Here is a 16,657-nt window from a genome sequence, read left to right as displayed (position 1 = left end):
GCTAATTCATTCAGATGTGGAGCTTCAAGTATCGTAAGGTTCTGTGTGTGTAAGTCCATGTGTCTACAAGTGTGTGTGTGTGTGTGTGTGTGTGTGTGTGTGTGTGTGTGTGTGTGTGTGTGTTTCTCTTCACTCTTAATTAGACTTTATCAACTTTTATTTTTCCTGCAGACTTCAGTTTACAGCTGACTGGATGTCTACAGCTTTATTGTTTTTCGAGGTTTATTTGTTTTCCACGACACATTAAAACAATATTACAGCCGCACTTCTAATACGGATGAATGAAAAGAGTCCTCGAAGGAGTCACTTCAACATTGAACCTGAAAACAAAAGAAAATTTCCCGCTGAACAGTTGAAGCCGCTCCTCTCACACATCTGTTCATTCACTGAGAAAGAAACGGTGACACGTTTTCTCCTTTCTTTTTTATAAAAGACACAAAACTGAATCCAGACAGTTCAAATGATACATCCTGTTTCATTCATTTAAACCCATTCGGGTCTGATGTGGCTCTTTTTATGTCCCTAAATTGTGTAACTGACAGCCTCTGGACATCAAACTAACTGTAAACTTATTGTTTTTATCCCTGGTGGGTGTTTTTTTTGTGTTTTTTTTTTTCAGAATTTTATTTATTGATTCTTAAAACTTTGTTTTATTGTTGCAATTTTAAGTCCTTCGTTTTATTTAACTGACATTTTTACTAGTTTTAACCTCATTTTGAAACCTATTGTTCTGCTTGTCTGCTTGTTTATTTGTTTGGTTATTTGCTTTTTTGGTGTGTGTGTGTGCGTGTGCGTGCGCTAATTATTTTCTATCATAACATGAAACAGGATCATCTCTTTCGGAGAACTTTAGGAAACCACAGCCACCCTTTACATCGCCTCATTTATTTTTCTGATAAATATCTCTCAGCTTCACCCGAACTGAACGAGTCCACCGTTCACTACTTAGTCAACAGGTTTTGTGTCGTTGTGTTCGACCTTCCGCAGAGGACAGACTGACCCCACAGTTTATCTGTAAAGACTCATAAACTGAAGGAGTCAAGCAGCGTGCAGCTGGAGGATCAAAGCCCAGATCCTCCACACGGACCTCCCTGCACGGTGAGCTCATATTAAACCTTCTTCTTCTTCTTCTTCTGGTGTCTCTGCAGCGCGAGGAGGCCTTGAAGCAGAAGAAGGAGCTGTCGCTGGAGCTGTCCAACCTCCGAGAGGAGCTGGGTAAGATTCATCTCCACCTCCACACACCTCCTGCTGCCGAGGGACGATTCATACGCCCACATGCTCCCTCCGTTCGGATATTTACATATGACACACACACGCACACGCACACGCACACACAAAGCTTATCAAGGACGAACAACTGCCATTCAAAGCGTGGAGGTGTTTGTGTTGTGGCGCAGCTGCTGATGAATGTGAGCAGGCCTGCAGCGAGAGAGCGACGCCTCCACACAGGCTGGAACCTGTCGGCACGTCATCTGCTCACAGCACCTGTGCGTTTATGAGCTCTTTCCAAAGACGCACGGACGTGGTCATCGATGCGTTGTTCGGCGTAAGCACATATTTAAAAAGCTCGTAGCAGCCACTGAGACAGAAAGAAGGAAACGGCTTCATGACACTAAACAGTGAAATCTTTTGGATTGAAGTAAAAAAAAAAAAAAAATTCATGTTTAAAAGTTGATTATTTTCACACGTGTGAAGTGTGAAGTGTGTTCCTCGGTCGTTCTTGGCAGACGGCCAACTAACTGACGCTGAGACGATACACGAGTTCAACCTTGAAAACAAAGTGTTTACAAAGAGGAGAACAGAAGAGGTGGAGACGTGCTTAAGACAAAACGAGGGGGGCGTTCAGTAATTTGAGAGCGTGTTCCTGAACGCAGCACGGTGATGCACACGGAGCAGCAGGAAGCAACGACCTTCACGAGGAAGTATTATAAGTGTCGTCTCGTGATCATCATCAGTTCCTGAGTTCAACACGTTTCTGTGTCCACTGGTACGTGAACATTTGTGATTTGGACCTGAAACTGGAGCAGAGAAACATCAGATTTCGGGGAACAGAATATCGTCAAAACGCTCGGTTACTCAAGTGTTCCTCAGCCCATGCAGTGATTTCCACTGACGAATCATGGCTGTTTTTAAAGCAGCGCTGCCTGAGGGCCTGAAGTTCACAGCCATCCAATATTGGTTTTCAGCCTCGTCCCTTGCATCCGATTTTGGGTCACATTCATGGGCAACAGTAAATGTTCAACACGCCTGCTGACGGGGCGTTGAAAACGGGCGAGATACTCGCCACAGAACGTCAAAGTAGAAATGGCCGAAAAACGATATCAGATGTCTGTGATCTTCAGGCCCTGTAATAGCAGCCATAATAAGAAATCACTGCATGGGCTCAGGAACACTTGGCTGTAGTGTTGATGATTTTTTTGTTCACCAAAATCAGGTCCACGGTGAAATCGCAAATGTTCTCGTACCAGCGGTCACAAAAACGTATTGAACTCGGGTGCTGATGTTGATCAAGAGACGCCACTTGGAATACTTCTTCGTGAAGGTTGTTGCTTCCTCCTGCTCCGTGGGCATCACAACAGGAACACCCTCTGAACATTTTCATCAACCATTGTACCTTATTTTACTGTTTTATGCTTCTCACAAAGTGTATTTAAACGGCACAAGAACAACATCCCTCCATGAGTCCCTGAATCAGACATTCAGGTCACAATCTGTGACATCCTGGAAATACTATCACAGTGTCCTAAATACTGACTGATACTAGAGGGCGTATCATGTCAATAGCAGCTCTGCCTGTTCAGCTGATGCAGCAGAATTAGAGAAGAACTCACGCGCGTACACACACACACACACACACACACACACACACACACACACACACACACACACACACACACACACACACACACACACACACACACACACACACACACACACACACACACACACACACACTGGATAAAGTCACACAGATGGAGGTCACATGCACTGCATATTAAAAATAACCATGAATGTAATTTCAGAATATTCAACTATTTGACTCCCACACACCCTCTTAATGACCGAGCACCACACACACACACACACACACACACACACACACACACACACACACACACACACACACACACACACACACACACACCCACCTTCACTTTCAGACCTCTCCTCCCACTTTCCCTCCGTCCGTCCCGTCGAGCACCTCCGACTATGATCGTCTTTTTTTACTGCCAGTTTGACCTTTGGCTCGTCTCTTCACACACAGAGCTGAGGAATGTCAGCAATGTTCAGACCCCTGCTGTCAGCACGCACACACACACACACACACACACACACACACACACACACACACACACACACACACACACACACACACACACACACACACACACACACACACAGAGCTGTCTGTTAAACCTCCCAGCAAACAGGAACGACCTGTTTCTGTCTCCTTTAATGGTTTTCTGCTTTGGTTACTGTAACACAAAGTCGGCTGCTGCTGCACATCTGGTTCGTCCTGAAACTGAAGAGTGGAGTCAGAATGAATCCACAGAGTTTCATATCCAGAGGACTTCACATGAACACGTTAAACCTGTTTACGTGGTCTGTGCAGAACTCGCCTCAGGATCACACTTTCTAATGCGGGAAAGATAGATAAACTTCTAAACACCTGTCAGGTGTGTTTCCCTCACCTGTTTTCATTCTTCCACTTTTGTGTCCTCCGTTGGAGAAGTTTATCGAACTTTTTTATTTACCAGTTCAGATCAAATCTGTTTTTCAGTGGTGTTGTGATACAGGTGGGTTTTTTTTTTTAAATTTTCTTTTTCTTTTATCAAAAATGTGGCTTTTCTCATAAATTATCAAGTAAATAAGTTTTTTGCAGTAAAATGTGCAGGAATTAGCAAAAATTGCAAATCAAGGAAAATACATTGCAATTTTTTTTTAAAGAGTAATCTGTGCTGACTTCCTGTGATAATAATCCAGCTGCACGTCACAGAAAGAAAAACAGATTACAAGGCAAATATTTCTGTGTTGAATTTAGAGAACCATCACGGAGCTCAAAGTGATAACAAGTGTCTGAAAGTGACGTAGCTTTTCAGAACAGACAGTCTGTGACTGTAATATAGAAAACAAAGGCTACATCTGCTGTCACAATAAGAGTTTTAAATGCTTTTTAAATCATATTCATTCAACACTAAAACAAAATTCAGTCTCTTCCAGCAGGAAGTGTGGAGAAAACTCATTTAACATATTCCTCATTCCCATCATAAGACCAGATTTCCCACAAACCCCGTCACTTCCTGTTGTTGCGGTTTAGCTAGCAGCAGTTTGTTTTGATGGTGAGAGGAGAGTGGGCGGAGCCTCGCTGGTTGGAAATGAGCACTTAGTTTTGGTAATAAAGTCAGTTTTATTTTCAAAGGAGATTTTATGATTTAATACATTCAGCAGAGATTCTGTTGACAATAGTTTTTATGGACAAATGGCAGGAATTTAGGCAAATTGCAAGATGCTGTAAATATTGTGGGGGTTGTTTGTGTTCATTGTTGTGATCACAACATTGCAGTTTCCCTGAAGGGACTGGTAGAAGTAAGGATTATTTTGTTGTGATGTCATTTATTGCATAACTTTAACAGGGTAAACGGGAGCGATTTAAAAACAACTGCGGACATTTTATTTCCTCTGTTGTAGAATAAAAGTGTCAGAGTGGTTCTCAAATATCGTGATGAAGAGGGTGAAGTAAGGTCAGAGAGGAAGGACAAACAGATATGTGACCAAGTGATGTCACTGTTTCACACGTGCTGAGCACCTGCTGTCACACACACACACACACACACACACACACACACACACACACACACACACACACACACACACACACACACACACACAGTTGTCGTTGTCTCACATTCACAGAGCTCCATTCAGACAGTAACAGCTGGCTGCAGCTGTTACTGCACACTTCCATAACTAAGAATATTTTTATTGTTCCAGTACGTGGGTTCGTGTGAGTTTGTGTGTGTGTGTGTGTGTGTGTGTGTGTGTGTGTGTGTGTGTGTGTGTGTGTGTGTGTGTGTGTGTGTGTGTGTGTGTGTGTGTGTGTGTGTGTGTGTGTGTGTGTGTGTGTGTCCGTCCTTCATTTCCTTGACAGTCCAGGTGCTGTGCCCACATTTTTCAGATCAGCCTGAAGTCGGCATGGCGTGCGATGATGGTGGGAGGCGGGGGGAGGCAAAGGGAGGAGGAGGGAGGAAGATGAGGAGAGAGAGGTGGAGGGATGAGGGAAGGTGGCGGTAGGAAGAGGGAGGAGGAGGGAAGTGGATGAAGGTGGAGGGAGGAGGAGGTAGGCCTGCGTGTGCCTGTGAGTGTTTGAATTAGTCATGATAAGAATGAGTCGCTCTGCATTCCTCTGAGCTGACTTGCAGATGTTTTCTCAGCCGAGTAATTAAAGTGGAATGTGGCCGAGGGAGACGCCCGTGGCTCCAGGGGGCGTGGCTCCAAGGGGGCGTGGCCACGAGGCAGCACGCCGCGGACTCGATACGCTCATGGAGCGGTGGACGGTTGCGACACTCTGTTTAATGGTTTAACGAGGCAGCTCAGTGGCTCCACATCTGGACTCGGCTCCTTCACATCTGCAAGGAGATCCGAGACCTGATGTTGTGTAATAAACAGCTGATGTCCAACGTCTTCAGATTATCTCACTGAGAAAATGATGATGAATGACTTATTTTTTTTCTAATATTTGTAGTTTTAAATCAAACTGAATGATTTCGGTGCAGAAGTTCAACCCGTCCCTTGTGTTTTTTTTTTTTTTTCGTGCAGTGGCGTCGTCGCAGTGCTGCGAGCGGCTGCGGAAGGAGAAGGAGGAGGCTCGCGTCGGCCTGGAGGAGGCCTTCAGGAGGCTGGAGGCGCAGCAAAAGGAGGAGCTGGTGCAGCTGGAGGACAGGTGAGGCCTCCACCCGCTTCCCTTTGTAACTCCCCAGCGGTGACCGAGTTGATTTCTGCTGTCTGGACGTGATTTGTGCCCTCTGACGTTTCCGTTTCCTCCGTGTTGGACAGGTTGAGGAGTTTTTACCAAACGGAGTGGGACAAAGTCCATCAGACGTACCAGGAGGAGGCGGACAAATGCAGAGTCCTGATGGAGCAGCAGGTTCAGAGACGCAACCGTCCATCTTGACTTGTTATAAGAAAGAATATCTTAACAACCAGATCAGCAGGTAAACACCGTCTGTGTCTGCATCCTTCAGGTGGAGGAGCTGAGGAGCCGACAGGAAACAGAGAGGAAGAACCAGGAAGTGAGTCACAGCCAGGATATGGAGTCTCTGAAGCAGCATTACGAGTCCTCGCAGGACGGTGAGTTCAGGGAACGGATGAACAGCGAACATGTTAAAGTGGACTGAATCATCTACTTCCCGCTGTGTGTCTCTGCGACGCTGACATGTTGGTCTTTGGTCCGTTCAGAGCTGAAGAGCATCCAGCAGACGGACCTGCAGAACCTGCAGAGAACCCTGAAGGAGACGGAAACTTCTCTCTCGGTAAGAATCGTCTTCAAAACCGCCTCCAAAATAAACTTCAAATGAAACAGATGTTTATGTTTGATGAGGTTGAAGAATTTTTGTGTTTTTCTTCCAGTTTGGTTTGAAAACATTTTTCCTGCAGGTGCTTCAGTGATTTTTTTTTTCTTCTTTTTTTTATTGATTTTATTTTACATGTTTTAAATTCTTGTAAAGCAGCCCAGACAATTTATCACAGAAAAATTCGTTCCTGGAATTTGGAGCCTCTGTGCCGCTGAATAACTCAAACTGTCTGCAGCTTGAGGGTGAAATTCACAAATCTGTAATCAGATTAAAGACAAACAGGAAAATATGCAACAATATCTTTGTTTTATTTAGTTTAACTTCATGTCAGCCGTGTCGTTGTCGACCGTCAAACGTCTGTTCCACCAAAGTTTAATGTTTCATCCTCCGTGTGTGTGTGTGTGTGTGTGTGTGTGTGTGTGTGTGTGTGTGTGTGTGTGTGTGTGTGTGTGTGTGTGTGTCTCCTCTCTAACAGGAGAAGATATCGGAGCTGTCGGCAGAGAAGGACGAGCTGAACGAGAAGCTGCGAGCTGAAGAAGAGAGGAGGAAGATTCTCGCCGACAAGAACCTGGTAACGACGACACGGGCGAACACGAGTTCCCACGTCTGCAGAGAGACCGTTCACGTGTTAGCAATGATCCATAAAAGTCCGACAGAAAACGGTCCGGTTCAGTCAGTGAAGGTCCAGTTCATCCAGTCCCATTTCAGTATTTAATCAAAAACACATTTGTATATCCAGAATACAAACCATCTGCTGCTGCATCATTTCAAATTTCCCAGCAGGCGTTCATAATTTTCCTCATATTATCGGTCTTAACTGAAGTTAGCAGTAAATGTTAGCGGTGTTCTGGCTTCCGCGTAGTGTCTGCACGCTGCTGGTTTGATTGACAGCTCTCTGAGCCAATAGGAGCGTTTATATTCTGTCTCCAGGCTAAATAGCCAAACGGAGGTGGATTCTCTTCTTCTATTGTTTACGTATGCAGCCAGTCAGAAGTGGCGTTGCTGATGATTGACACTTTGCGCAGCCAATGACATTGTGAACATGAGTCTCGGTGGGCGGGGCTTGTACCAGAAACAAAGAGATATCGGGCGTAGAGACAGTTATTCACCGGTCAGAACCTCGTGTGTCGTGCGTTCAGGCAGATTTGAGTTTGGTTCGCTGGTTTTTGAGAGTTTTATTATGAAAACAATGAATCTTTATTCCGAACCCCACAAATGGAGGCGTCTCTAACCGTCAGCGAGGTCCTCTCATCAGTGTGATGATTATGTCGCCGCCCACGGAGACGCGTCTAACTTGTGCTTTGTGTGTTTGTGCAGAAGGACTCGCACACGGTGTACCTGGAGCAGGAGCTGGAGAGCCTGAAGGTGGTGCTGGAGATCAAGAACAACCATCTGCACCAGAAGGACAAGAAGCTCATGGAGATGGAAAAAATGGTGGGCATCCACGTGTCTCCAGCAGCCTGTTCTCTATCACACGTTAAAGAAGTGACGTGTGACTGTTTGTGTGACTGTTTGTGTGCTGCAGTTGGAGACCAACGTGAAGCTGGAGGAGTGTATGAAGAAGGTCCAGCAGGAGAACGAGGACTACAAGGCCAGGATGGACAAACACGCCGCTCTGTCCAGGTATGTGTGTGTGTGTGTGTGTGTGTGCGTGTGTGCGTGTGTGTGTGTGTGTGTGTGTGTGTGTGTGTGTGTGTGTGTGTGACGTGACTCATCTCCGCAGAGGCGGTAGTTCATCCATCTGCTGCGTCAGCAGCGTTTATTAAGCTGAAATGAGATAAAACTCTCGATTGATGCTGCCTGGAATAAGAGGAACAACACGGACTGTCGGTCATGTGACCTCGCTCATAGTGTGTCAGGTAGAGCGGCGGGTTTTGAATTTTCCTCGTCAAGCGTCAGTACAGTTCTGTGATTTATTTCTGAAGTCTTGTCGCAGTTCAGTTGTACGGTGGCCCTGAGGGTCAAACGCAAAAACATTTCACTAAACACCAAAATATTTCACCAAACACAAAAACTGTTTTTGCATTTGACCCTCGGGGCCACCGTACCGTGGTCCCCTGTCCGTCTACCTCCACCTGCAGCCTGTCACAAGCTCTCTGTCTCCCCCCGCAGGCAGCTGTCGAGCGAGCAGGCCATCCTCCAGCAGACGCTGCAGAAGGAGTCCAAGGTCAACAAGCGTCTGTCCATGGAGAACGAGGAGCTGCTGTGGAAGCTGCACAACGGCGACCTGCTGGCGAGCCCCCGCCGCCTCTCACCCACCTCCCCCTTCGGCTCGCCGCGGAACTCCGCCTCCTTCCCCACAGCTGCACCGTTATCGCCCAGATAACCCCGCAACAAGCCTCCCCCTCCTCGTCCCCTCTGTGGGCCTCGGAGACGGGCGCTGATGGACGAACTTGTACATGTTGAACAAATGAAACGCGCTCCTCGTGGAGGCGAACACGCTGCAGTGGCACCGATGCACTTAAAAAGTCAGAGCGTGGGACCGGCCTCGCTCTCAATCAGCCCGCCTGGTTCTTCTTTCTCCGAAGACACCCGACCTCCAGGCGCACCTCAGGGTCTGTACATAGAGTCCCCCCCCCTCTGTTTTCCTTTACGTTGTACAGTTTCTCGTGTCTCTCTGTGGACGCGAATGAGAGAAGACCTTGTTCCCGTGGAAACGGACTCAGAGCTGTTTTGAGTTTTGGCGGATCGTTTAAATGACGGGTACTTCCTGGGGGATTTGCATGGATCCTTTTTGCCTTTTTTTTTTTTTTTTTTAACTTCCTTTAAAGAGGCTGATGAGCAGGATTTTTTTTTTTTTTTTGTGTGTGTTTGTTTGTTTGTTTCCCCAAAGAGCGAAGCTCAATCACTGATCTGCTTTCTGAGGAGGTGGATGAACTTCATGTCCCTCGAACAGAAACAGTTTGAACTGAGGAGGTGAATTATGGATGCGAACTTCTGGTCCTCTCTGTCTGTCCTCTCTGTCCTCACAGCCTCGACCTTAATCTACCCTGTGGAATGTAATCACCCTGGATGTTCAACCTGAGCAGGCCAGTTCACACACACACACACACACACACACACACACACACACACACACACACACACACACACACACACACACACACACACACACACACACACACACACACACACACCGTGGAGAGCCAAATATGCAGTTTATTTAAGCCCCTCCCTCTTTACTTTTTACCCTAAAACACTCATTATCAAAGGAATACTCCCCCCCCCTCTTCCTCCCCACACTCCTCTGAAACCACATTGTGCCCAAACAGAAAGCAGTCAAAGCTGCTTTGGACCACATTTAAAATCATCTCCACAGAAACGCTGGCCTGTTCTACTGACCCTCCCCACCCCCCCCAAAAAATAAAAAAAAAAAAACTCACTTTGTCTGTTGTTTGTCCCGAAGAACCTCAGATGTACCCAGAATGCCTCAGTGTACAGTGTTCTTTTACTTTGGACACAGAATAAAAACAGATACGACACCAGGTTCAAGGAAAACACTCTTTTATTTCGAGGCGGTGGAAGGTCAGGTGACGTGAACGAACAAGCGCGTCGCTACTGACCACGCGGAGGATCCACGGTGCCGCCGGACCCATTGCCGGGTTTCAGCGACCCCGGTAACGAGGCGACGAGCGCCGGCGGCGGCTGCTGCTGCTGCTGCTGCTGCTCCAGGTCCAGGTCGGAGGCTCGTAACATCATGACCACGGATTTGATGGAGTACCACCACCCGTGCCAGGTGTACCACACCACCCCGTCGTCCGTCATGGCTTTGTACGGCCCTTTGTAGTAGCGACCGTTCAGGTTCCCCGAGTCACACCTGAGATCAGGGAGGACAAACGGCATGAAACACCAGGCAGCTGCTCTAATATCAGCGGTTCTCAACTGGTGGGGCGAGACCCAAAGGCGAGTCGAGGAGACGGTGTGGCGGAAAAAAAGATCAGGGAAAAAAAAAACAAAAAACATGTCGAGCTTTTATTTTGAAGTCGCAGCTTTGCTTTTATTTTGAAGGACGTACATCTTTCATGGCACCCCTGCTGAGGCCTTTTTGCCGCCAGTTGTTGTTGTTGTTGTACAGCAACGACCGAAACTAAAGTCGTTAGTTAAGAAGTCGGCTCTATTTTGAGGTTTTGTAAACAGGATTAGATGAGTCTGACCTCATAATTCAATTACAAATAGGTCTGCTATTCAAATCTAATTCAAGATAAAGCTGCCATTTTTCTTTAATTCGAGATAAATCTTACTTTGAATCTAATTCGAGACAGGTGAGTAAGCCTTTTTTTTTTAAATGAAAGATAAATCTACTTGTTTTTATTTTGTCAAAGCAAAGTCAAGACTTTTTCCTCGTGTAGATTCCTACAACTTGAGCATCGTCAGCTTATTTGCCTGCAACTCGAGGTAAATCTGTTTTTATTTCACTGGGCTAAAAGCCTTACCTCCACTTTTGTTTGCACTTTTGGAAAACGTTTTGAACCGTCCATTGAGGCACTTTGTGTTGCTGCGCGAGTTGAACCGGGCGGCCGTCTGTGTCAACAAACACACACACACACACACACACACACACACCAGGTACCACACTGAACCAGGCAGGTAGATGAACCGGGACATGTTTGTTTTTATTTATTTACTGTGCAGCAGCTGCAGGGTCAGGACGCCTGATTAAGTTGTTTTAGTTCGCAAACATCCAGCAGACACAAAGCAGGATTCATTTGGAGCAGCGTTTCCCGCCCTTTTAGCTCCGGTTGAGTTTCACTGTGTTCACCGGCTCGTTAACCAACTCTGTCCGTCTGGTGTTTGGTGCGGAGCAGGTCGTACACACAGAGTTTAATCTGAGTTTTTTTGTTATAAAAAAATCCTGCTACGGGCCGAAACGTCGAGCTAAAAGAATCCAAGTTGCTCCTGAAGAGCATAGGACCTCTTTTAGGTTTTAAATGGTGATTTAATTCATTTAATAAAAAGTAAAACACTCGCACGAAGGACTGGTGGATCATTTTACCCAGAATTTCCATTCATCCTCAATAATAAAATAGCAATGATTTATTTATTGTCAATTCAATGTTCCTTTTTCTATGTTAATTCTGAGTAGAAGCTTGCAGGTGAGGCAGCCGGCAGCTGGACTGACACCTAACAGGAAGTGTTGCCGTGCAGACAGATGTGCACTTTGACACGGGCGTCTCACCTCTGCGGAGGTTGTCGGCGCCCGGGTGCGTGCTGGGAATCTGCTCCGGCTGCTGGGACTGGACGTTGTGCAGCTCCAAGATGTAGCGGTGCTGGTCGTTGACCACGCTCATCAGGTCCTGGATCGCCGCTTCCAGCCGGACCACCGTCTTCTCGCACGGCACCGGGACCGGCACCGGGACCGGGACCGGAGCCTGGACAGACACGGAAACACAACTCTCACGTTAAAGCTAAAAAAAATATATAAAAAAAAAAAAAACTGCACTTCAGGAGAAAGTAGAGCAACAAGTGATCTAACATAGAAGTGTTAATGAGGTCACAAATGTGCCACTTTGATGGATTTGTTCTGAAGACCTGATTTAGATTCAGACCACTTCTCTCTGAGCTAACTGCAATAATGACTTCATATAAATCCATCAAAGTGTCTTTTAATCCTCATTAACACTTCTATGTTAGATCAGATCAATTAAATCTTTATAAACAAGGCTACGTGCCGCAGGCTTAAGGTTTCTGTCATTAAACCTTTACTTTAATAAACATCCTACTCTTAATTCAGCTTTATAAGGAAAGTACAGACAGATATCCAATCTTGCTCTTATTTTGAAAATCCTTCGAAAAAGCCTTTGCAGATCAATAATTGTGACCATTTCCAGAGGATTGGTTTGTTTGTGAGGAGCTTTACGCTCATTCTATCTTCAGTGCAGACAGTTATGATGCTCTAAATCCCGCCTGAAAAAAAAACTTCAGGGTATTTGTGACGATCCCACAGAGAGGAGGCCAGGTGGAGAAGGGACGCCACTGACGTCCTCAGCATTTTCAATATTTAACGATCTGATCGGGTGCGTGAATCGACCTGCGACTCCGACTCCCTGTCTTCTTCTCTTTTATTCCCCACATCAAGGCTGTTGAGAGTTGAAGCATCGCTTCACTCTGAGCGGTCTGCAGCCTCCATCTGGTGGCTGGAGTGAACAGTCAGATCTCCGGCTTCACGCCGAACCTCCAAACACAGCTGTTTCCATTGTCTTTACCGTCCCTAATCCACAGCAACACCGACAACTCTGTTCATAGTCTGTGCAGTATTAAACCGGTACTTTTAGGCTCCTAAAAATGACTTTTTGTCAATTTATTAATCAATTGCAGACAAATAAAATCCTGTGATAAAAAAAAACAAATCCTGAAATAAATGAATAAATGCTGGTAATCGTAGAATGAATAAAGAATTAGTCACTCGTAAATGCATTTCAAGATGTCTTTGTATTCTTTCACGTCTGTGCTTGTATGTTAATGAGGTGGGCGGTACTAACCTCACCGTAACACCTGATTGGTTATCTGGAAGTAACCTCATTAACACACTGGATATAGAAATACATGAAAAAAATATGTTGAAATACATAAATAAATAAAATGCGGATATTTTACGTCTTTGTTTAGGTATAAATTGGTGAATTATTTTCCTATTTAATTTTTTATTAAAAAAAATGTTTTGTTTAGTTGTAGTATATAAGTAAATGCTGTTATAAAAAGGAGTATTTAAAAAAAATAAATGAATAAATACATATGCGGTCAATCCGTTAGCAGACAAATAAGTTAACTTTCAATAAATGTATCTGCATGATGTGCTTATTTTCTACAGATACATCTATTTATTTCATATTTTACTTTATTAAAATACAAATTAATTGAACAATGTCAGTATATATTTCAACGTTCCTGTTTGTATTTTTTTTTTATATTAGATTTTCCGTCCTCTATATGTAAAGTTACACTCAATCTCACCAAAACAAAACAGTAAGACGGTTATTTGAGTGACCCGGTGCCACGACTTGAACATCAACTCTAGGAAAAACGATTGACTCCGTAAAATTCACATCGACCGGATAAAAAAAGACAAAAAAACCCAGTCCGATCTGTGTGAGGAGAAAAATGCGACTCCGGTGGGACTCGAACCCACAACCTTTGAATCACCTCTCAAGTGCTTGACTAGAAGTCCAATGCGCTATCCATTGCGCCACGGAGCCACCTGTTGATCACCGACAGCCTACCGATAACAAACCTTCCACTTCTACACGGGCCGTTTGCCGTAATAATATATATATTAAAAAAGAAAAAAGCTGCTGGGACGATTAATGTCCGACAGCATTTAGTACAATAACATTAGTAGTGAACTACAGCGTTCAGACAGAAGCCTTTTCCTGTCAGTGAGGCCGCTGACGTCACTCACCTCCGTGTCCACTCACTCGTAGGTCGAAGACATCGGTCCTGCAGACGGTCGGAAGTCTCCAGTTTGAGCTGAAAATCTTCAATTTTACACCGAAGACGATGACGTAATCTTTAATTGTGTCAGACAAAGCACCTGGGCGCACAAAGACTTCCTGTTTGACCCCTTTTCAAAATAAAAGGTGCAACAGAATCGGTGCTTTAATCGTATACAACGGGAGTTCAAATAATAGGTGGCATCTTATTACTTTGGAAATTCAATATTTAATAACCAAACCATCTGTATTTAATCTCCAGCATTTAAACGCTTTCAGCACGTGAACTTTTTTGTCACTCTGCTAAATCACTTCAAATCACGTTCACATGGTTTTTGTCTCCGTGACTGTGAACCACATTATTTTTCATGCTGTTCGACGTATTATATAATTTATTAATTGGGTAATTATATTGCATAGATGTGACAAACGTCATACGCAGAATAAGTGAGGTTTGTGTTAAAGTGATTGTTTCGGGGCTCGAGTCACTGCCGTAGTAGTGATTTTATTCTGAAACAACGGAAGTGATATTTGTGTTCAGGATAAAAAGAAACGGATAACGGATTGCAGGCACAAACGGGAGATCTACCGTTAAGAACGAGTTACACACTGAATATATATCGTATTATTTATCTCTATTCATCCGTGTGGCGCCGATTGTCTGTCGCATGAACGGAGGAATCTGATAAGCTGATTTCATGTGTACAACCTGACGTACGAGCCCTTGCTGGGTTGCCGCGCCTACAAGTCGAGGATCGGAAGTATTGTCAGCAGAGCCCGGATAGCTCAGTCGGTAGAGCATCAGACTTTTAATCTGAGGGTCCAGGGTTCAAGTCCCTGTTCGGGCGATCAACTTTTTGATTTACATTTTACATTTATGTCTTCTTAATGCGGTAGCAACCACCAGATAACGTTTTAAAATAGGCTCCGATCATTTTTGCTTGTGATAAATCTAAAGTCAAGTTTTTCTGGACAGTTATTAAAACAAGGTACAGGCACATTTCTAAAACGGAGGTACAACATCGCCTTAATGGGTCGCTATTAGGTTAGATTAGGTTATGTTAGGTTAGGTAGTTATTTTATTATTCCACAATTCTACACGTTTATGGTCCCATGAGCCCAACAAACACAGCCTTAACGATCATTTTACATCACATCAACGGTGACAACTAATACTGAACAAAGTAAACTCAAAAGTGGCTGAAAATGTAATTTAAAAAAAAAAAAACAACAACACTCAAATATGAGTCTTAATGTTTGCAGTTAATGTAAGAGAATAAACTTGTTATTACGTGTACAGGAAGCGTGAGTGAAACAACTTCAACCCACGAGGGGAGAATATGATAGTTATTTTGATTAAAAAAATTAAACTCATTTTTTGAGCACTAAAGAGGGTTTAAAACCTCCACGAATTAAAAAAAAAAAAAAAAAAAAAATCCATAAGAGAGAGTAAAAACAAACCTCGTCTGCAGTTGGAGTTTCATTTCCACGTTTTTTTTTTCAGATGTCTCTTTTAGTGAAGGTCAACGAGGTTTTTTTTTGGTTGCAATACCTCCAGCAACCACCAGGACTAATTAGCAGCGAGGATAACGGGCGACAACATCCACGAGGGAATAACAAAGCGTGGCTACTCAACCGAAGCACGCACTGTTAGAAATGCTGAAGGAACAATGAGCAGCTCAGTCCCCAAATTAATTGAGAGTCAAATTAAAAAATTTTTTTAAAAAGGACGCACGTGATAATTTCCTCCTTGAATATCTAAAACTAGTGCAACGCCAGCATGTTTACATTAGCACATGACTCAGTGGGATTAAACGTTTATTATTCAGATTTCGGGGTACCATCTCCCTTTCAGGATTGAAGTCTCCAGCAGGAGCCTGGAGAATCTTTACATATTGATCTTATTCTATACTAGTGCAAACAAACTGGTGCATAAAAGAGTGCAGAGAGAGAACCTCTGACCTTTTCTACCTGTTCAGTGTTTTAAGGGCCAGTGTGTGACGACAGAAAATTGCCAGCACGAAGAGGAACCTGAGGCCAAGCGAAACAAAATGAAATAATAATAAAATAATAATAATAATAATAATAATAAAAGCATTTCGATGTGTAAATAGAAATTAACAAACTTATTTCAAATATTCTCAGACTGATTTTTAGTATATTTACTGACATGTACTTTTAGTAGGATTTTGAATGGAGGACTTCTACTTGTAATTAAATATTTTTTGTCGCTATGATTTAAACTCCTGCAAAACACGTTCCTGTTGATCAGAGGATCAGTCAGTAGAAACGCAGGTATTTCTTCAACCCTCTTCATCGTGGAGGACGTTTGAGAGGTTTCCGAACAGGTTCAATAACATCAGTCACTGACTCTTCGTTATAAAGCAGTTATTTACTCTCTGATTTACTGTTTTGTTTTGGATTAAGTACAAAAATTCTTGTTTTTGCTGCTGTTTTTTTTTTTTTTTTTTTTTTTTTTTTTAGCTCTCAGAACAGAAACACACAGACTGATTGTGTTTCAAAATCTTAATCATCAGTCACTAATTTGTAGGAAAATCTGCTTTTAATTCTGAAAACACGTCAAAGACATTTCGAATATTTCCGATTTGATAAAGTGGTGCAGCAAAAGATGACACCGAAACACATTAAAAAAAAAAA

The 16,657-nt window shown here is 43.9% G+C and overlaps 1 protein-coding gene, 1 long non-coding RNA gene and 2 other non-coding genes across 6 annotated transcripts in view; 2 read left to right on the top strand and 2 right to left on the bottom strand.

Annotated features, from left to right (window-relative positions):
• The window catches only part of LOC138629895 (microtubule-associated tumor suppressor 1 homolog), a 53,088-nt gene extending 43,029 nt beyond the window's left edge, over window positions 1-10,059 (top strand). For all 3 annotated transcript variants that reach the window (XM_069713880.1, XM_069713881.1, XM_069713879.1), the window contains exons 10-18: window positions 1,149-1,215; window positions 5,818-5,941; window positions 6,055-6,145; window positions 6,243-6,348; window positions 6,457-6,530; window positions 7,048-7,143; window positions 7,890-8,006; window positions 8,098-8,195; window positions 8,685-10,059. In XM_069713880.1, coding sequence (XP_069569981.1) covers window positions 1,149-1,215; window positions 5,818-5,941; window positions 6,055-6,145; window positions 6,243-6,348; window positions 6,457-6,530; window positions 7,048-7,143; window positions 7,890-8,006; window positions 8,098-8,195; window positions 8,685-8,898 — 987 coding nt within the window. In that variant the 3' untranslated portion in view covers window positions 8,899-10,059. The remainder of the gene's footprint in view (window positions 1-1,148; window positions 1,216-5,817; window positions 5,942-6,054; window positions 6,146-6,242; window positions 6,349-6,456; window positions 6,531-7,047; window positions 7,144-7,889; window positions 8,007-8,097; window positions 8,196-8,684) is intronic.
• A 1,012-nt stretch (window positions 10,060-11,071) lies between these two features.
• LOC138629921 (uncharacterized) lies at window positions 11,072-14,048 on the bottom strand. Its single transcript, XR_011311595.1, has 3 exons — window positions 13,969-14,048; window positions 11,749-11,941; window positions 11,072-11,093 (listed from the first exon to the last, which is right to left on the bottom strand). It is a non-coding gene; the product is annotated as an uncharacterized lncRNA (long non-coding RNA).
• On the bottom strand, window positions 13,674-13,765 carry trnar-ucu (transfer RNA arginine (anticodon UCU)). The gene is given in 2 exon segments: window positions 13,674-13,709; window positions 13,729-13,765. It is a non-coding gene; the product is annotated as a tRNA-Arg (tRNA).
• Window positions 14,049-14,774: 726 nt separating the features above from the next.
• Window positions 14,775-14,847, top strand: trnak-uuu (transfer RNA lysine (anticodon UUU)). Its single transcript has one exon. It is a non-coding gene; the product is annotated as a tRNA-Lys (tRNA).
• The last annotated feature ends 1,810 nt before the right edge of the window (window positions 14,848-16,657 follow it).

This window comes from Brachyistius frenatus, unplaced genomic scaffold (assembly GCF_029030835.1).
Source record: "Brachyistius frenatus isolate BFR_SWC_R1_liver_20210118 unplaced genomic scaffold, ASM2903083v1 Contig_123, whole genome shotgun sequence".
In the NCBI taxonomy this organism is placed as follows: Eukaryota; Metazoa; Chordata; class Actinopteri; family Embiotocidae; genus Brachyistius; species Brachyistius frenatus.
This window is presented reverse-complemented; position numbering and strand designations above follow the sequence as displayed.